General features: G+C 35.6%; 1 protein-coding gene and 1 long non-coding RNA gene across 5 annotated transcripts in view; one reads left to right on the top strand and one right to left on the bottom strand.

Annotated features, from left to right (window-relative positions):
• Positions 1 to 770: 770 nt before the first annotated feature.
• Positions 771 to 22,422, bottom strand: part of LOC149144334 (uncharacterized) — a 36,458-nt gene continuing 14,806 nt past the window's right edge. Inside the window, exons 2-3 of one of the 4 annotated variants that reach the window (XM_089453304.1) lie at positions 6,902 to 7,014; positions 771 to 2,079 (exon numbers count right to left, since the gene is read on the bottom strand). In XM_089453304.1, the coding sequence (XP_089309430.1) occupies positions 6,934 to 7,014 (81 nt within the window). In that variant the 3' untranslated portion in view covers positions 771 to 2,079; positions 6,902 to 6,933. Of the gene's footprint in view, positions 2,080 to 6,901; positions 7,015 to 8,580; positions 9,065 to 10,040; positions 11,193 to 22,422 lie in introns of those variants that run through there. The other 3 variants (XM_089453303.1, XM_089453305.1, XM_089453302.1) reach the window with 3 other exon arrangements.
• Positions 2,107 to 6,562, top strand: LOC149144335 (uncharacterized). Its single transcript, XR_016265305.1, has 2 exons — positions 2,107 to 5,226; positions 5,754 to 6,562. It is a non-coding gene; the product is annotated as an uncharacterized LOC149144335 (long non-coding RNA).

Genomic DNA, 22,422 nt, shown 5'->3' with positions numbered 1-22,422 from the left:
ACAAAAAGAGACAGAAATTTAATATGGACTTATCTACTATGAGGATCTACTTTTTTGATCCTGCTTCAGTGATCTATCCTGGCACTTTTAGATTTTCAACTTCTATCTCCTCTGCTCCCATTTTCATCATGATGTGCATGCCTTCTTCTGTGTCCTATAGTCCCTTTTTTGATAATTCATCGGCTGATTCGTTATCCCTTTTTCGATAATTCATCCACTGATTTGATATGTGCCCTATTGATGTGCTCAATGGAAGAATTCTGAAAGGAACTCCAGATACATTTTATATGTCTCAGCCAACCTTGTAATGAAGTTTGTTGAATGTTGTTATTCCTATTAACATAGTCTATTATACATTTGGAATCCCCAAAAATTTGTACTGGAAAGATCTCCATTATGTAACTGGAATTTTGGTGCTTCTCTGATATATTATAATATAAGACCAGTTTTATTTTCCTCTTTTAAAAAAGGCAGCAGAAATGAAATAACCCTGTGCCAAAAGGCAATGGAATAACCCTGGTCGCTCCGTACTAAAAGGTCGAAAATGTCACTCCTTCGCTAGAATTGTATCTCAAGTTTTGTAATGAATTTATATTTTCTTCACTCAATAAATGATCGGCTAACATCAACATGCAATATTTTCTTCCCTCGGTCAGAAGTGAGAGTTCAATTATACGGTCAGGGATAACTTTGGTGCTATCAAGGCATGAAGTCACAGATTTTGCTTTTGGAAAAGTTATTCTGCCACAGAACAGAATTTGGTTGGAAACAAAGATCCTGGAGTCCAGCAGGATCGGTAATTTTCTCACCAAAAATCTGTTGATGAAGTCTTTTCAGTCCTGACAAATACGCAATCGTAAGTTTTCTTTACTTTTCAGAATTTTTTGGAGAAGAAATAACTTTATTAAGACCGACTTTCATCTTCCTCATAATTTCCCCGTGGCTTACACATCGATTGCCGGCCACTAATGTAACTGATATCGTCAAAAAAGTATGATGAGAAACTCTCTCGAAATCTCTGTGGATGGGAAAAATTATAGGGATGTAAATTTATTTTCTTTTAAATAATCTTAATAAATTTTATATAATTCTTAAAAGTAAAACAAGCAAATCCATTTTAAAACAAATAGAAAATGACTTAATGATTCATGATTCGAATTCTATACGATCCATAAAATGACTTAATGATGATGGAATCAACCCTAACAATCTTTTTTTCATTGCATTGTTTTAGGCTGGTATATTCTTGTTTTTAAAACGTTTTAATTTTATGAATATAATATTGTTAATGGTTTTTAGTTTGAGTGGGATGGTGGTTTGTTGTTCTAGAGTATGATCTGTTATAGTAAGATTGGAAGGATAGGCATCTCGTTGACATCTATGACTGGTCATAGTAAGATTAGAAAAAATAAACTTCCAGTTAAAATATGAGATATCAGCTGATATTTCTAGTGGTCTTTGAACATCTCAGTCTTACTCTGAACTATGAATTTCCAATATATATATGACTTACATACCATTGCATACCTCTAAAAAGATTGTTAATTCCTTGTCTTAAAAATTGTAAAAAAAAAAATTATGAATACGGAGAAGAGGTTAGACATATTATACAATATTAAAGGAGGGAGAAGAGTTGCACTTCTTGTACTGCTGTATATTTTCAAGCTTCAATGGAATAGCTCAATGTTTCCGATGATGGATCATATGTCATGTACTTTCCTTTTTCTTTCCAAAAATTAATGCGTCAGCATGGATGACCTCTTACTTTAATACTTGAACGAGATGCAATGCCATGAAAGCCCTAAATTTCTGTTTAGCTTTAAGTCTAGAATGTTATGATGATGAAGTTATCGATTGTTTCCGCACTTGTTTATGTCTTTCCTCCACATGACAGGCGTAAACCCACAAGTACTTCTTAACGAACCAACACACTGAAGGCAAAGCAATCATTCCAAAAGTTGGGAGTTCCCTTTATAACCTCACCTGTTTTAGAAAATCAGAAATATTTTTCATTCCTATTGCACCTCTCCTGAAGACTTAAGATCTTTGTATAAAGAGAATAAAGTAAGCCGTGCTGACCTGCAAATATGATCGAACAAACCGGATAAATGTTGAGATAAAAATGCACAAGGTGTTTGAACCTTTAAGTAGAATAATAGTTATTATAACTAGCAAATTAAAGACTAGTTCGGAAAGAGAAAATAAGCTAAATGGTCTCCAAATCTCCATGAAATGGTCTCTCAGAATTTACAAATATCAATTAGCATTGACAGGCTGGTTCCAACCAGAAATAATTTTTACTGATGAGCATTCATATATTAGTTTCTCTACTTCCAGAGGACTTATTTTTTCCTGACGTATATAAAGTTCTGCAGTGAACAGATAATAAATGAACGTTTATTAGAACTAACAGCTCGCCATGAGTATCGGATTTACTTATTCTGAGTATCGTTGCCTACATTTAAATATTAATAGATTTGATTGAGAAAATTGGACCCCATTTGGTTGTGCAAGTTGTCACACAGGCACATGTTTCTAAAGCTGCAGAGTTAATGGTGGAGAGAAAAAAACCCCACGTTTTTTAACTCCATGCATTGTGCATAGCTTGAACTTTGCTCTCCATTAAATTTCTACTCAGACGCCTTGGATTGTATAGCTTGTTGAGAAGTGCAGGACAGTGGCTGATTTCATCACAAACCACCACAAGTTTCAAGCTATTTTCGGGGAATTCTCTAATTTAGAATCATTAAAAGTAGGGAGAATAGATCTTATGCCTTCTTCACTTTGATGACACGTCTCATACAGGTTAAACAAGCATTCTTGAAAATGATTATCAATGAGATGCAAGTTCTTTACAGGCAGTCAGAATCCTAGAATATAATCATGATCCGACTTCCCATTCTTGATGAGGATTAGTGACAAAAAAATTAAGTTGTGTTGCTTTCATTCACTCTATTGTTACTTTGATTAGGAAAGCAGCCACTGATGGCACTTGGTTGGGGAATATCTAAGAAGACATGGATGGCACGATAGATGCAGCTACAGATATCCTGGAGAGGGAGAATGCAAAGAATAATATTATAGATGCAAGCTTCCTCAAACATGTCAGGGTTGTTTTAACTTTTCATTGATAGGTGGGAGAAATTCAACAACCTTTTACACATTTTGGCATATCCACTCCATTTCAGAGTCTGTGATGGCGGCTTCGTTTATGGTGGCAAGAGAAAGGCCACAGAAGGACAAGGAGTTGCTTACCAGTGTGATGTTAGTGATTCAGAACATTTTTTATGATTTTTGTTTTCCACCTAGCTGATTTTTTCTCTCTACCAGCGTTTAATAAGAAAAACAATCTAGCCACTTGTAAAATGCTGTCATGAAACTCAATTGAAGCTAAATACTCCATGAAATCATTTTTATTCCACATGATCTTCCAAAATGATGTTATATATACTACACTAGTTCAAACACAATTCAAAAAGTTCCTTTTTAGAAGAGTCATTTTTAGATATATCTTTGGTTGGAGACCGGATGAAAATGGACCTAGCTGTCCGGTCGTCACTTTATGTGTTGGTTCATACCAATTAATGAACCTGGCCATCCGTGTCCAAAGAGTTTGCTTTTGGAACGAACTCATTTAAATTTTATAGATATATTTTTAGTTGGAGACAGGATGACAATGAACCTTGGTTTTGAACTAGATCAATTAAAGAATTTGGTTGTTCTTTTTAGTCATGAGAGTAGTTTTTTTATTTTTTTAAGAAGAATATACATTTTTTTGGGTCATTATATTATAGGGTTGAAGTCATTACATCGAAGTTTTGTTATATTATTCCTAAGAATTAAATTTGTTTGGATGAGGAAGAACCCAAATATTTCTCAAAAATTCTCAATCACTCCAAATAAACTCAATTGACAGTTTTTTCGTAAAAACAAATTCTCAATCACCTAAAATAAACCTAATTAACAATTTTTCCAAAAAAAAAACCCAAAAAAAGTTTGGTGAATCTGTTTATATATTTAAAATATAATTTAAACAACCAAAAATAACAATCTCACCCCATTGAAAAATAAAAAATAAAATCATTAAACAGCGTCTTTCACAAATTGCAGACTGTTAGAGCTGGAGCACCTACAGCTTTCTCTAGTTGGTAAAGCGGAATAGTTTTTGGGTTCATTGAGAGCTAAAGTCTTCGTCTACATTCCCTCTAATCTGCGACTCGGGGTTTTAGCTTTAGGCTCTGCAGTATCAGCAACTTTCGGGAGTCAAAACTTAGACTACGCGCTCTTAGATATATGATGATGTGGGGATTCATGATCCTGATATGTATTACAATTCCCAGCATCTATATATTGGATAAGCCCTAACTTTTGACATGTAATGTTTGTTTTTCATTGTGCTTGGCCTAATCTACTTTACTGGTTAGGTTGTCTTACGAAAACTTGTTTTTCTTCTCCTTTATACATATAATCACCCCACTTTTTCCATCTGGAATTTTCAAGTTCATTATTTTCAAAACACATGCCACTTCAGAGACTTCTGTCGTACTTGTGTTTCACGCAACATGGCATGTCAAAATTTGAGCACCTAAAACGACAGATCGTTGGGCAACCGCAAAAGGCATCTTCAAGGATTTGAGAGTGGGGGATATGGACAAAAAGCCACGAGACTTGAAACCCAAGGAAGCAGAAACAATGAAAGGGACATTATCGGGGCTGGATTTAATGGACAAAAGCCACACGGCTTGAAACCGAAAGAACCTGAAAGAATGAGGACTTTATCAGGGCTGGATTTAAAGGAAAAAGAAACATTGATACCTACTCCGAGTGAAGGTGCTCGCATTGTCGTCAATCAATGGCTCCGATTCGCTCTGATCTTTGCCGCGGTTAGAAATGCCCTCAGAAAACGGGCTTGAAGGTTTGGAATAAAAGAGCCTCAGAAGGAACTACGCGAGGGGTAAGAAGGACATCGCTTTTGCGCTGTTCAATCTGTGCATATATCCTCCGGTTAACAGAAAATCATAGCCGAGAGCCAATGGAAATGAAGCGGGAAATAGGAGCCCTCGTCGATTGCGAAGTAAACGCATTTCCTAAGTGTAAGGAAAAAGTCGTGGGGCGATTTGCCGCTGAGATCAGAGAGATCTTGACAGTGTCTTGCTCACGCAACCGGAGGTCTACAGCCTTCTTCTTTCTTTTCGGGTCAACTAGAGAGAATTGGAGTTTGGGAAGGTAACACTGTAAAAGTGCAATTTGTTAGAATTGCAGAGTGTAAAAAAAAAAAAAACACTCTAATAAAAACCAAATTAATGTGGTATTTATAAATGTTTTGGAATTTTTTTACATTGAGTTTAGCTAAGTCAATGGAGTGCCTTTCTTAGAATTAGCTACTTTAACAAATTATGCAGGTGAATCCAAAACAATTAAAACAGAAATAAAAAGAAGAGACCAAAGGCGCTCAATGGTCAAGGTTGAAGTGCAACAAAAATTGATTTTGTGCAAAGCAAGTGAAAATTTGGGATGATGGACAATTAGTTTAATGTTTGTGTGAATTAGTGTAAGTTTCGGGGATAGACTCAATAGCATGTTGTATTATGAGTCACCAATTTTATTAGTAAGCAAGTCTAGGATGTTTTGTAATGGTCTTTGTAATGTATGTACCTGATAACTCCAAAAGTTGGAGTTGTATTGTAAGCCTTGTAAGGCATATGTATCTCCATATAGTTCATGGGAATCTAAAAACCACTTTGTATTTGCAGTGTCGGTTTGTGGTAAGCCAAAAACCACATGTAAGAGTGAAGTGGGACAGAGATTCCTGTTGGCATGGTTTAGGGTTAACCGAAAAAACCCTCGGCCTGGTTGAGTCGGGCCTTTGGTGAACCTTAGTGGCAGGTTTGTGGCCTAGAGTGGTTGGAGTGCCCTAGTGGCAGGTTTGTGGCCCAGAGTGGCTGGAGTGCCTTAGTGGGAGATTTGTGGCCCAAAGCTGCTGTGGTGAGCCATGGTGGCTGTGTTGAGCCTTGGTGCTTGTGTTTAGCCCTGGTGGCTGAGAGCCCTTGGAGGCATGGTTGAGGGTGATCTAATAAAACCTAGAGCATGGTTATGGGTAATCCTATAAAATCCATGATGATATTGGAGGGGGATTTACAAGTACAGGTACATGTGTGCAGTTATAATGGTTGAAAGAACCATGTATGCGAAGGACATCCTACAAGACTGGTGGTTGCAGCGGTTAGTACCCACGCATTCCAGTGGATGGTTGCTCCTTTATATGGACATCAACATATTTTTTTATGTTCGACCTCAACTAGACTTTGCAGATTGATATCCAAACAAGTACTCATTAAAGGGGTGTGTTGGAATATTAATTCCTACTTGTCTCAGTTGTGACTGTCTATGTAAAGAGTATGTTCTTATTCTATAGGAGTGGTTTCCCTAGTTTGGTGTGTGGTTGAGATATTCTCTTAACCAACAGATTGTATGTCCAGAATAGTTTTCCTATCTTGAGACAATACTCCTGTATATATGTAATATGATATTTGATTAATGTATGTGAAGATAATTTGCATTATCGAGTTTTATCAGTGTTTTCTTCACTAAATCAGTAGTGATAGTACAATTATGTGGTCCGTATAACTATGCTGGTATCAAGGTATGAAAGTCTCAAATTTTGCATTTGGAAAAGTCTCAAATTCCACCACAACAATCAGTAGGAAACAATGATTATTATCCACAGAACATCTAAAGATGATCAACTTAATGATTTGACTTGAATATGATCAGCAGAGCAACTAAATGATGGACTGTGTAGATGATAGAAATAGCAGTAGCAGAATCCTTTTTCCATTATGCTGAAAATTCAAGCACAGGCAATCATACTAAAAATTGGGAGTTTCCTTTATAACCTCACCTCTTTCAGAATATAAGCAATTATTTTGAATCCTATTTCACATCTCGTGGAGACTTAATGTCCTTGATAAACAGAACAAAGTAAGTCATACTGATCTGCAAATAATTTAGCACCTGAAAAAAACTTGAAATGAAAATGCATAAGTTGTCTGAACTCTTAACTAAAAGAATGGTAATTAAAACTAGCAAATGAAATAACAGTTGGGAAAGAGAGCCAGCTAAATGGCTTCCAGATTTCTACGGACAAGTTTCCAAAATGGACAGATGTTTGATGATACCATTTCCAATTGGCAGCATTCGAAATAAATTTAAGAAATAATTGCACTACATTAAATTCAAATGGTGTTATTGTAAATTGTAAAATCCGATTTGCAATATAATTCTAAACATGTTTTTGCATACAGGAGCAATGAAGCCTAGGTGAACAACCCCTTAAAATGTTAGATCAGCTCAACTTCTCTTAGAAATATCAATGGGCATTGCAGGTTGGTTCCAACGAGGAATGATTTTTATAGCTAAGCATTGACATATTAGCTCTGATCTCTTTCCAGACTTGTATCCCATGTTCTGTAGAGAAAAACATAACAAATATGTCTATTAAATATAGCAACTAACCTTGAGTATCATATTTTACTTGTTCTGAGAAGTCGTCAAATTCTGTCGTCAAAACAATTTTACCATGAAATATGGTTATGATCTTTTCAGATCATCAAGTGATTCAATGTCCTATGCTTATCACATATCGAAAAGACAATGAAATATAATATATTCTCGTGTTCTGGATAAAATGCTACTCATATTCTATTAAAGGAGATTAAATATGAAATACCAATAATAATTTTTTCAATGGGAGGGGGGATGCTGCTTATAATAACTTACAGCTGACCTTTCAGCTAAGATGCCACACTATAAGAGGCATTTCTATCCTGTCAAAATAACCCAAGACTTTCACTTGGTATCATCGCACCCAACCAGGGGTTTTGACCCAGATCTCAATGTTAGATTTTGACCCAGGTCTCAGTGTTAATGCAAGTTCGATCACACCGCAACGTGCCACTAGGCTACATGCCCATTGGCATAATTTTTCATTTTTCAAATTTATCTAGTTTCTGTTGCGTCAGCTCCTCATCAAAAGCTTATATGGGAGACCAAATGGGAATTACAATGGACAGTGAGTGCATATTTCACTTCAGTAATGATCATGTTGTATAGTAGAACTTGCAAAGTGAAGAATTCAATTGGTATCTTTGTTTGAACCTCGCAGTTCTTCAATAGAATACAGGAAAGAAACTTGACAAACTTAAGATGCTATCAATACAGAGGATAAAGACAACTTGAAAGGTTCGACAGACAAGTTACAACAATAATATATGTTTACTGATTGGTATTACAAATAGGGATGACCACAGGGAAGGCTTCTGCCCAATATACCACAAGCATATAAACAAAAAGAAACCCTTTTTTATCATCTGCAGGATGCAGCTAAGATATTATGTCAACGAAAACTGACAATTATTGGCATGATATGCTGCTTTCAACAGGAGAACAATATTGTCCCCAAGCTCAGCCAAAATGATGAAGAGTTGCGGCGGCACCAAGTTGGAAAATGCTTAAATCTTAAATTTGGGCACATAGTCTCAGGCAATACAACTAAAATTTAATCCCATTGAAAGGACAATGTTAAAATGAAAGAAAGCATGAAATTTTAGGGCATGGCGCATGACCAAAGGAGCCAAGGAAGTATACAGGATTTTCAAGATGGATTGCTTAAGTTTTGTAAACAGCTTTGTTTTATTTCTTTAAATGCAACTTCTAGGATGGCTCCTATAATTATGCAAAATTAAGAACACAGTGAAGCATGTCCTCAATTAGGTGTCAATAATTATGTAATGTTCATTACAGAATGAGACCATTTTACAGTGGCCCTTGCAAGAGTATCAATGGGGTCGATACATTTTTTAAGAAGTGGATCATCTGGAGCTAAAAGGGAGCGCATATCATAAGATGCAAGGACCACCATACTCACAGCCCTAACCAAAAGAATCTGTAATGCAATTCTCAACAGAATCCTGGCTCCTTCAATGTCTTTACTTTGCAGTGCCCCAATAGCTGGCACAACTATGTGCTCCATGGTTGCATGGTCAGGCAAAACCACCTCAAAACCCTGCAGTTTACAAATCACCCAATAAAAAACAAAGTTTAGTTGCCATGAAATGACGAATCCGACAATAAAATTATAGCAATATAACTTCTATGGTTCACTCTACCATTGACAAAACCAAAGCACGCATATCCTACCAAAAGTTCCTTGGTAAAAAACATAACAAATTACTATGATCCACTGAAATACATTAATCTCCTATAGGCATCCATCAAACTCCGGGACTTGTTAAGAAATTGGCTTGGGTATGTATGTTAACGGAAATGATGTATCCACAGGCCGTGGTTTCCAGTCCATGGACTGTTCTGCAGCCTGCTTGAGCACTGACCCAAGAGGATTTATCATCTTACTGAATTCATAGTATCCGTGACTATTTTAGGTTTGTGGAAATTACCACAGTTGCGAGTATGACTCACAAGTACTCGTGACTCACGAGTATACCGAGTATGGCATCTGTCTAAGTATTCGTGTCGATAGAGTACTGAGTGTCAATTCTGAGTTCTTGAAGTGCTCGTTGAGTGAGTCAAGGATCTTGAGTCGATACTTGTTGCAACTCGCATAAGTTTTTTTTCCATCAGAAATGATTTTCTTCATTTTAATATTGATGAACATGCCAAATACCCAAGTCATCTGTGTCAGCGAGTATGAGTTTGGCAACGAATAGAACTCTCGTTGTGCATCTCTTTTGGATCTATATTTAACGGCTCAGCGGAACTCTCTGTAGCTCTGGACTATTCTCAAGACGATTATGTATCCACTCACCTATATTTCCATTATCAAGTATCACGACCTATCCCCAAAACCAGATGCAACCACATTGGAACTATGATGACCTATTCGGAAAGGCCCAAAAACTGCATTTCTGACTATATCCTGATCTGTTTTCCGAAACCCAACTCATGCTTACTGAGATTATGATTATGTCCTATTTAATAAACCCTAAATGCATCTATATGAAATCTCTTGACAGCACGCTTACCTGGTTGCTAAGCCTGTCTTGATAAAACCCCGCTCTCAAGGTCGCCTCAGTACCAAGAAGCCCTATCTTCACATTGCTTCCTGTTTCAATGGGTTTCAAGTTCGCTTCCTTAAGCTCACTCGCCACGCAGTCACCGATATGCAGAAAAGGAACAGAACAGCCCCGCGAGAGCTCTTCGTACCATGCGTGCGAAACATGGCAGGGCATCACAATGCAACACGCCCCGGAACTCTCTAGAAACATCCTCTTTTCCCTCAGTGCTGCCAAAACAGAACCACCGTGATTCGGGCTTACTGATTTCCTCGACGTCCCAAGATCGATCCCTGGTAGTGACGAACAGAGCTCTTGTTTCAATTTCGGATCGCTGCAAAGCAATAAAGGCAAGCTCTCCTCTGTTTCCCTTGAAGTCCACTCAACGACTTTTTTCACGAAATCTGCCGTAGCCAGAGGCGACGCTCCTCCGATGATTCCGACCGTGTTCGGCTGATGAAACAGGCGAGACCCCGAAATGGTCTTCGCGGAATCGTCGGACGATTTCTTGTTCTCCTCGGCTCGAGGCAGTATTGACGATTTTATAGCAAATGTTATTAGGGGCAAAGACTTTGGCACGCCGTATTGGAGTCTGAGCAGAGACTTCCCGACAATCGTTCTCCCGACTTGTTGTTGCTCGGCGTTGCAGATCGATAATGGACAACGCAATGCTGTGCCGGCTCTGCTGTATCGCATTGTCATGATCCCATGAAAGTGTGAGTGCCCAACTGTAGGAACTTTGAGCAGCCCTGTGCAGATTAAACAAACCTACGAATCTAACATGTTAATTCCTAATCGGATTCATATGATCAAATTACAAAGCTCCAGCAGAACCCAAATGGTGGAAGGGAGCATGTTGGGATTCATGATCCAATACCGATACTGATCTCCGAGATGCCTATATAATTCCAGACTTCAATCAATCATTACTCAATTATTCAGACCTGATTCTTTCTGACTCTCTCTCCACATTGTTTAGGAGACTTTACTGCTTGGATTGGTAGGTTTGGTCTCTTTGGTTTGGTTGCCTTGTGAATGTTATGTCTTACTATTACAGGGACCCTGTAGTTTGTTTCTATGTCTCATGCACCTTTGGATCGGTCCGGATTTATAAGCGGAGAGCGTTAATTCATATCCAAAAAATTGTGTACGAGTACAGATTTATTTTGGATGGGTTCGGATTTGAAAGTGGATAGTTTAATTCATAGCCAAAATTTGTCACATCTATGAAGATTCCTAGTCTCATATTGGGTGATTGTAAGGCGGAGAATATTAATTCATAACCAAAATTTGTTATATCGGTAAAGATTCTGTTGGATCTGTCCGGATTTGAAAGCGGAGTGGCTTAATTCATAGCCACAATTGGTTGTATGGGTGAAGATTCTTACTCTGACAGTGCGAGTTTATCCTCATGTTGGTAGATTAGTGAATTACCTAATCCTACCGGATAAATAAAATTGTGTAAGAAACTTGAAACTTATATGCTATGTTTAATTTATTTATTATAATATATTTTTTTTATTTATATTTAATTAATTGATATGCGCTTTTTTAGTTCATTAGGGAAGTCTCAGCAGGGAAAAGATGTAATGTCATGTAACATTTTGTTTTTATTAATTACATCAAAATAAAAAATAATAATTAAAATAAAATTGTAAATTATATTATTTCTTACCTATAAGTTGATATTTAAGATGCAATAAATGTTGTAATTTAAATTTTAACAAAGTATGACATAGATATTTTTACAATGATGTTTTATTTGATAATTTCTTCATTATCACTGTAATGAAAGTGATACTTTTATAGGAAGGGGAAGAAGAAGCACACATCATGTTCTTCACATCAAAAAATTGATCTACATGTAGTTTCATTAAATGAGGCAAAGTGATTTACATTGATATAATAATGCTTAAGTTATTAGTTGGAGTAACGTTAAGAAAAAAAATGAAAGATTGTAATATGTAACCAAAAGCCTTTTGAATCAAAAGGGTTTCTATCAAGATTTGTAAGTATGCCAAGCTAGAATGTGGTTTCTAATTTAACAATTTATTTCTATTATTTTTATTTACTAGGAAAAAAAAAAAAGTAGAAAGTGATCTCAACGAAAACAATTGGTCATGTTAATAATTGAATAAAAGAGGATGTTATTATATCAATTTGGGGACTTACTTTCTAATCTTGCACCTCTATGCACAAGTTTTATAGAAGTAATTTCTCTCTTTTTCTTTAATTATAAGTGGAAATTTATATTAAGCAAAATGTGTAGTCAAGACACACAACTGAGGTGCATAGAGAATTACTAGCTTGCCAAAATTCTAAGAGAAGTAGGTCCAAATTAGTGATTGTCAAAATGCCTAAGAATAACTTAATTGACTCTATTTTTCCAAATACTCAAGAGCTACATTCCAACATTTCTTACATGAGTATATTCTTACGAATTGGTTACATAATGGTGGACAAAAGCAATACATGATTAAACTAGTTTTTGGGTCTGACTTCTTATCACCATTAGTTGGGTTTCTATAGAAGATTTCTTCTTTTTCTTCACTACTTTTGTCCAAACTTCTTTGGAAGTAGGTGGAGTGTTTTTTTATTCTTCTAGGCCTAAAGTATTTTGAACTAAGGAGCCTTCTTGTTTTAGAGATTTTGCTACATCAATTTGATCTACCCAAGCTAATGTCGGCGAAGGGCTTGGCTTACCATGAGTTACTTGTCTCGAGTCATGTGGGACCGAATCTTCTGCATTCGAGCTTTAGGAAACCTATTCTTGCTTCTTTTTTCTTAAGAAATTCCAGTCACTTGAGGAAGAGGAGAAACTGGTGGAGATTTATCACATGAGACTATCCAGTGATCCTTTGTATAACCAACCCACTAGATTGATTTTCATTGTTGCTTTCTAATTTTCTTAAACCCATTTGGACTTTGAGTTGTTATATGTTTTGTTTCAAAACAAACACCGTAAGGATACTCACTCATAATCTATTTCTAAGTTCAGGAAAAAACTTTATCGGTCAAAATAATTTAGTTGAGAACCCTAAGTTGAAATTCATTTCCACACAAATTCTAGCATGTGTTGCAATACTTTGCCTTCAAAATTCATGAGAGAAAATTGAACTTTGTTAAATCAATCCTAATGGCCTAAAGAGAGGGTAAACCCCCAAGATGCAGTAGTAGATTTGGAAGCCTCACTCAAACAGGTGTTGTAGTCAAAACCTCTGTAAAATGATTGAAAAGGGGGGACTAAGGCTTCAAGCATAGACCTATACTACCCCAAAACCATGGACCTGATTTAAGGATCAAATCCCTATATTCGACACTATCAAACTCAACAACAAAAAATCCCTTTGCAGAGGAATGAATGAAAACTTCTTGTTTGATCATTGGAATCCAATATTTTTCTATCCAAGCACAAATATCTGCAAGCTACGGCCAAAACCCAAAAAATGGATAAACCAAGTTGCCAAATCTAAATAAAATTGCTTCCTCATTAGCCTCAGAGCTAATAGGGGTGGAAATGGAATGGTCTTCGCACACCAAAAGAGAGGAAGAGTGAACTGAACACTAATGTAGCATTTCATTCTATTCTTAAAGGAAACACCTCTTGAAGTTCCATTGACAAGTTTGAGAGTCAAGGATGACAAGGACAAAAGATGTTAAAGCCTGACATAGTTGTGAGTGTATTAAGTAGCCAAAAAATATACCACATAGATGACTAAAAAACTCTAACCACAACAATCAAGAAAAACTCGAGCACCAAAACATATTATAAAATTAATTCTTATAAACCACTATTTCTCACATAATTATTACAAATATAAAATTATTTACAACATATCTAACTTATATATAGAATAAAATAAAGAATAACAAATTTTCAAACAATAAAATATAATAGGACAATAAAATTTATAACCTATAAAATATAATTTTAAATTATTATCCATATAAATATTTAAATAAAGGAAATTATTATCAAATTATTATAAAGTATCTTATAAATTAGCTTTAACTTTAACTTTCTATTATTATAAATTAACTTGGGCTTTAACTTTCTATTATAATATCTTATAAATTAGTTTTAACTTTAATATTTTACTAAAATTTTTAATTTATGATTAAAAAGAAAAATAATTAATTTTTAATTTATCTTTTTGAATAAAATACAAATATTGATTTCACTTTAAAATGTTAAAGATTATCCTGTTTAATTTCATTTTCAAACTTTATAAATAGTTTATTATTTCTTTATCATCTAGAATCTACCTACCGAATACAATCAAAATGTAACTTTGAATCTACCTATCGTATACAATCAAAATGTAACTTTAAATCATTCCCCGTAAAACAAACAAATTGTCCACTTTAAATTATTACCATCATTATCACTATCACGTATATGACACTCAAAATTATCCGTTTTAAATCATTATCATAACCCATCCCACGCATGTGCTAATCACAATCAATAATATATTGAATAAGAAATGAAGTAGGAATTTTATGTAATATGTGGTAGTTTCCATGAGTGTACAATCATCTTAGATGTGTTTATGGTATAATGGATATTGATATTGGAATCTCCTTCACTTTTTAAATGGTTTTATTTTAAATTGAATTTAAAAAGACTTATAAAGAATTATTAAAAATTTAATTCATATTTAAATATAAAATATTATATTTTAATTCATTAATTTATAAATAATTTTTAATAAATATTACTAAATTTAATTAATTAATTAATATTAATAAATTTACTTAATATAAAATAACTAATTTCAACTAACTTATAAACGTTAATTACTTTAAAATTTTAAATCTTAATTATAAATTATTAATATAATAATATTTTATTTAATTTTCAAAATCTCATTGAGCTATTTAAATTTTTAATATAATAAAAAAATTATTCTGATACTTAAAATATTTTAAGTATAACTGAGCATTATCAAAATCATTCTATATTTTAATTCTATTTTAATATTCCAAATAAATATTGATAAGTAAAATATTTTAATTATAACTTAGTATTATCAAAATCATTCTATATTTTAATTCTATTTTAATATTCCAAATAAATATGGATTTTCTATATGTATAAAGATCTATAATGTTTTATATAAATTTTAGAGTATTAATGGTTAAATTTAACAATTTAATGGTTAGCAAAATAAAAGAGAATTATGTTTTTGGAGAAAATACTAATTTAGTATTTTAAGATTAATATGTATATATTTATAATAAGCATATTGAAATACATGGCAATGAATAACTTTGAAACTAATAAATTATATTACATATTTTTTTTATATTCATAATGTTGCCACCATACTTGAGATTTATAAAATAGGAAAAACGGTAGCAAAATAGTTAATGATACCCAAAGATTATTAACTAGGGATGCCTTCCTCCACTGAGTCTTTATTCTTCTAGTTATGTGTTTTGCATTATTATATGGTTGTGCAAACCATGTTTGTTTTAGCCTAGTAGAAAACATTAAGACTAATATCTTAGAGTTTGGATCTGAAAGTCTACTCGCATCATAAGTTCCTTGATTCGATTCATGATACCAAGTTGATGATTCATAAAAACAGTAAGGATATTATCTAAAGGTGATGTCCCTATGGATTGTTGAATTAAGCTATTAGACAAATGTTGACTAGATGGAGAGTGAAATTGTATTTGGAAAGTTAGCCTAAATGTGTGAACTCTAAATTGCGATGGATGTTCCATTGGACAAGCTGTCACAAAAATCTACTAAAATGTATTTGAAAACTAGAAATCTACATTATGAGGGTTAATTTTTCCTTAGATTCATAGATTCATTAATTGTTGTGTTATGTTTATGCATGCAATAGATAAAAAATGGAAAATAGAGAACAACGAAATAAAACTCACAAACCACAATGAACACAAGATATGATCTAGGAAACCCTTACGGGAAAAAACCCAGCTGAAACGTGAGTTTGTTTTGCTCTCTCTTTCTCTGAATAGAAATAAATGCAAGTGCAAAGGATTGATACATGTGGCAAGTGGGCTACTACAATGCACAAACCCTCTTTGTTTGCTTTCTCTATCCACTCTTAGCTACTCTTCTCATCTATGGAACAAAATGCACTCCAATAAAATGGAAACCATTTTTCTCCTAGTGGCATGGTTATAACACAACCCAATAGTCAACTAAGGGCTAAAATTGACCTATTCAACCCTCAATATGAGTTACAAACTGACCCTTTTGGAGTCTTCTTCATAATGCACACATGACTAGCCCATTTTCCATGAGTAACAAGGTTGGCATGGCATCGTCTCGAATTACAATGGTCAATTTCGATAGATCAACTCCTAGGAGGCATAACTTTCTCAAACAAGCTCTAATTAAGGTGATCTTTTCATTATTGGAAAGGTATTAGTGTGTATATTATAGAATATAAGTCCGTAATAAGGCCAGGACCACAAAAAGTAGTCATTTAAAACCTCAAAATGGCTCCTAAAATTTTTCACCCGAAATTTTCCAAATTGGGAATATTGTAAAAATGACCCTACAAGCTTATTCCTCCAAATTTTCCACTCTAAAAGCATGGAGATGGGTGGAAAATTATATGTTGATTCAATTTGGATCATACCTCCTATTTTGGGAGGCTTTTGGTTCCCAAAATATTTTATTAAGTGAGGTGGTGAAATCTTTCCTTTACCTTCTCCCTGGGGTACCATTTAACCTCGCCTAGAAGTTGTCCTTCCAACCTAATCTGCCAAAAGTCATGCTACCTTTTTGTTGTAGTTCTAGACTTGTTCTATAAAACGTTATCCTTTATCAACTCTACCTGAGCATTTGGATCTAAATCCTCTATAGAAGATTGTACCTGCTCCTCTTCTTATGTGAAAATTCCTTGAACTATAGCAACTGGAAATTATTCTCCTAACTTTAATAGTTTATTTGTCTTTTGTAATTATTATCACGGCAAATAGTGAATAATTCACATTGTAATTCTTCACAATAAAATTATGTTGTGGAAGTATAAAAAATAGAACTAAGAAATAGATGCACACACAAAATAAAAATGAGGCCATTATTTTTGGACAAAAGTCCCTGGAAAAACCCTGGAGAGAAAACCATGCAGCATATGAGGGTTTTATTAGTATGCAGAAAAGATAGAGAATTGAAACTGCTAACCTTCCTGGCTTAGCTCCGACAATTTATCTCAACTAGAAATATATTGGCAAAAATATTTTCCCTCCCAGCAAATCGATCTGGCCTCTACTTGGCCACTCGCACTCCTCCTTGGCACTCACACCACTGGCTAGAAGTTCATAGTTCAGCCTCTGGGAACTTCATTCTGCCTCATAAAATCCTCCAGACAAGTCGTCACGCCTCCTTTTGCCTCTGGAAACAATTTTATCTACCTCTCGGGACTAGATCCGGGCACTAGCAACTGAACCAATCCTCCTTTTGGCAACTCGCACTAGTAAACTAGGCAAATCGCACTGCAGAATAAAACCTCCTCTTCTCAATAATTCAACCTCCTTTCCTGACTTTAGATCGCTAGAAAAACCCTGAGAAGTTTTCTAGAACTTATCACTATGGCAAACCCTTGCTACTATCACTCCCTTGGCTCAAACTACACCTTGTTGAATATTATGCACTGGGTAATTCGAACTGCCTTGCTCACTTGATGTGTCTTCTCCAATCCCTTCGACCTACTCTTATAATCTCTCGATGGAGCTTCAACAACCAAGATCTAATCATGATCAATGGCTCGGATAATCTTATACTCCATCAAATCACTTTTCCGAACGTCTCTAGAGAAAAATTGATTTTCTTAATTAATACCCATTAAGTAATCAATTTTCCTAAGTTGGGCTTAGGAACCTTTTAATTATTGATGAATTAATTTAATTGAGAGGTTTCTAAGTGTTTTCTCTCGAAACCTTTTCTGGGTTTTGGGGATCTTTTGCTCCTTAGCCTCTCTGACACCTTAAAGACTAGAATGTATGTTTGATACTACCATATCCATAAAAAATATAACACCCCCTCTTAGCGAGGAAGGTGTTCTCCACTTTACCCATTAAACAACATGTAGTTGAACTATCTCACATTGTTGATGTCTGACATCTGCCATACCTCCTTTCTTCACATCTTCAAACTGATCTAATTCCTTATCACTAGAAATCACTATGAAGAAGTTAATCTAGCAAACATTGTCCACTAAGCTACTACGCATACTCTAATCTCACATTGTTGATGCCTCTGTGTTGTTTCTACTGCACTTCCACTACATTATTGCAACCACTACAATTGTGTGTAATGATCTCCTAGAACCTAAATCTCCAACTCATGTAGGGTTGGCCCTCTGAAGCTAGACTCCCTTTGAGTCTTAATCTCCCACTATAAATAACTAGGAAATCTCGCTGGCTAGAACTGCACCTCTGGTCAATTCACATTATCTATGTCACTACAACTAGTTTTGCAATTTTCCCTTGGGTATCTAACCACTCCTAGTTGGCTCTACATTGTCTCTCAAGTATCTGATTGCGACTGGTTTTGGCTCTGAAAACTATCTCTCGAGTATCTGATTGTGCCTGGTTATGGCACTGCAACTGTCTCTCAAGTATCTGATCATTTCTCCTACTACTTAACTATTGTAGGCTCCAGTGGCAAAAGTATTGATCCATGTGAAGAATATACAACAACTAGATCTGATCTAAACTTCATGTTGATCTTCCATGGATCCTACCCATTTTGGTAATCTTAAGCATCATTCTCCTCATCTATACAGAGGTATTGTTGACATCAATACGAATTCCTCCAATCTGGAGGTCAACTCATCGATCTCTTTTGAAGTTGTTGTTTGCTACCCCTTCTTGTCCTTCTTCCTCTTTCGACACTAGGTGATGTAGTGATCAAGCTCACCACATCCGAAGCACTTGATCTTCGATATGTCCTTATTCTTCCTTATCTGAGTTGGATCATTATATTGTTTTCCATCCATCTTGATGCATTTGGAGTGGAAAAAGTGGAGGAATCAACCCACAGGACCATTTTTACCAAGCGGGACCCAGTTTGGCAAAACAGGGTCTGAAACCTTTCGGGAGAGTTTTGAGGCGTCAAATGATGTTTTTTGGCAGTAAAACTTTGTCACTTTAGCATGCACCTTTTCATGTTATTCTACACACAGAGACCTTTCCAACAACGCAAGAAGCACGTCAATCAGAGTCTGTATACAAAAGTTATGCCACTCAGAAGTTGACCTTCCTGTTTTCACACCTATAGTTCGGAAGGATGCCATGTCAACCCCCACTGTTCATGGAAAAGGGGTTAGCCACGTGATTATGATGTAAAAGACTCTATAAAATTCTATATTGTAACTCTAGTTAAGAGTTGATGTAGTCAAAATTAACCACTAGTAGGCTATCGGGCTATGTTATAATTGGGCCACTAGGAGGAAGAGGCATTCCATTCTTTCGAGAGCATTTTGTTCCATAGATGAGCAAAGATAGATAGAAGAGATAGGAGGTAGAGCACACAGAGAGGATATGTGCATTGTAGCATCCCACGGGCAACGAGCATTACTTATTTGTACTTGTAGCCATATTTCCAGACAGAGAAAGAGAGCGAAGCGACCTCACCTTCCAGCGGGGTTTTCTCCCGAAAGGGTTTCCCATAGAGAATATATTGTGTCTTATGTGTGTGTGAGTTTATTTTTCATTCTTTACTTTTCTAAATATTTTCCATTTGCATGCATGCACTAAATATAGTAAAATCTACAGATCTAGAAATTAAATAAAACTGTAATAGTGTAGAATCTCAGGTTTTTAATGTAATATTATCAAATTTGTTGTGACGAACTATCCAGTGGAATATCCACAGAACTTTACGAATCACTTCTTCTCTCCCTTTGAGTCTTGTTCCTGACTGGGACCCTTCTTTACCTTTCCCTTTCCTGCAAGGGCTACGTTCTCTTCTTCCTTCTCCACCTTCGGTCCCTTGCTACTATTACTTATGGTACCATCTGCGAGGTTGAGCCTTATCTCCTCTTGAGTAAAGTTAATCCATAGGCGCTCCCAACCTAGAAGTGTGTCTCGCCCATAAATCACTTGGACGAATGTATGCCACTCCTTGGAGAACCCATTGAGTGTCATGTGCACCAGCTCACTATCTGATGATTTATCACCTACAGCTGCAAGTTCATCTATGATTCCCTGAATCCTGGTGAGGTAGGATATAACATCCTCACCCTTATGGATTTTGACCGACCTCGGCTTCTCCTTGAGAATCATTTTCTGATTCTCAGATGGATCTTCATATAGCTTCACAACGACATCCCACATGACCTTTGTTGTATTTTTATTTGCAATATGCATGAAAATATGATCTTGAACCCCGTCTAGGACCATCCTCTTGGTCTTGGTCATCTCGTTATTGAAGGTTTCTAGTTGTTGTGGATCTGTTGGCTCATCCATTACGTTTGTCACAAATTCCTTGAAGCCATGCTTATCCAATAGGTATTGCATGCTGGCCTTCTAGACACCAAAATTAGAGGCTCCATCAAGTTGTCCCTGATATCTAAGTTTTGTTGTCACCATCTCTGCCTAACTCAAATAAAGTGGAGAACTATATGCTAGAAATCTCCTTCTCCTTTCGATAGATTAATCAACCTCCCTCCTGTACTCACACTCGCAACTGGAAATGTGCAGATTTGGTTCTACACTTGCCTCCGGTGTCCTTCCCGGAACTCGCACTGCCTGCTACTCTTGTTTGGGAAACTTGTTGTACCTATAGATTTCCTTCTTTGGCACTGGCACATGCATTGTTGACCTTGAAGCATTTACTGGATGGACCGATAAGTCTACTATGGCCTTCTTCTACTAGAAATTATGGCCTCCTTTCCTGCAACTGGAAAACTAAAAACCCTCACATAATTTCTCGAAATTTCCTCTCTGTGTGCTTTTCTATTCCTCCATACGTTGATCTACAACTGCAAAACCTTTGTTGTAAATATTATGTGCTAGTTCTTCTTTGTGAATCAATTGATCTGTTCACAAGAAACCCTGTCCAACAATCATACTCCCTGCTGCTACAGATATGAGACAAAATCAAACTTTTCCTTCTCCTAAACTAGAAATTGATTTTCTACCTCTCTATAATTCACACCCCTGGCTTGTCTTATGCATATCTGGAAACAGGTGCTTCATATCTCCCTTTGAAACTGCACAAAACTCGCTTCCTTTGCCTAGAGCTTATGATATGATCTTCTATGCTCTAACGCCATGTGAAAATTCCTTGAACTTCAACAACTGGAAATTATTCTCCTAACTTTAATAGTTTATTTGTATTTTATAACTATCATTATTATGACAAATAGTGAATAATTCACACTACAATTATTCACAATAAAATTGTGTTGCATAAATAAAAAGATTGGAACTGAGAAATAGATTCATACATATAATAAAAATAACATTGTTATTTTTGGACAAAAGTCCCTGGAAAAACCCCGAAGGGAAAACCAGTAAAACATATGATGTTTTTATTATTATATAGCAAAAAATAGAGAATTATAATTTTTATCCTTCTTGGCTTAGCTTCGACAATTTATCTCAACTGGAAATATTTTGGGAAAATTCTTTTCCCTCTCTGAAAATTGATCTAACCTCTACTTGGCCACTCACACTCCTCCCTAGCACTCGTAATACAAGCCAAATATGTGCACTACAACCTCTGGGAACTTCATTTTTCCTTGGAAATTCCTCCATACAAGTCTCATGCCTCCCTTTTCCTTTGGAAACAATTTTCTCTACCTCCCTGGACTAGATCCAAGCACTAGCAGTCTAGCAACTGAATCGATCCTCCTTCCGACAACTCGCACTGCAGAATATAACCTCCTTTGTTGGATAATTCGGCCTCCTATCCTAACTCCAGATCACTAGAAAACCTCCTGAGAATTTCTCCAAAAATTCTCACTACTTCAAACCCTTGCTACTATCACTCCCTTGGCTTGAACTGCACCCTACTAAATACTGTGAACTGAGTAATTTGAACTGCCTTATTCACTTGATGTGTCTTCTCCAATCCCTTTGACCTGCTCTTATAACCTCTCACTGGAGCTTCAATAACCAAGATCTAATCATGATCAATGACTCAGATAATCTTAGACTCTGTCAAATCACTTTTTCAGAAGCCTCTAGAGAAAAATCGATTTTCTCAGTTAATACCTATTAATTAATCAATTTTCCTAAGTTAGACTTAGGAACTTTTTAATTATTAATCAATTAATTTAATTGAGAGGTTTCTAAGTGTTTTCTCTCAAAACCTTTTATGGGTTTTGGAGATATCGTGTTCCTTAGCCTCTCTGAC

Source organism: Pinus tabuliformis, chromosome X (genome assembly GCF_031772625.1).
Source record: "Pinus tabuliformis cultivar Carrire ecotype Pingquan chromosome X, CPIR1, whole genome shotgun sequence".
In the NCBI taxonomy this organism is placed as follows: Eukaryota; Viridiplantae; Streptophyta; class Pinopsida; order Pinales; family Pinaceae; genus Pinus; species Pinus tabuliformis.
This window is presented reverse-complemented; position numbering and strand designations above follow the sequence as displayed.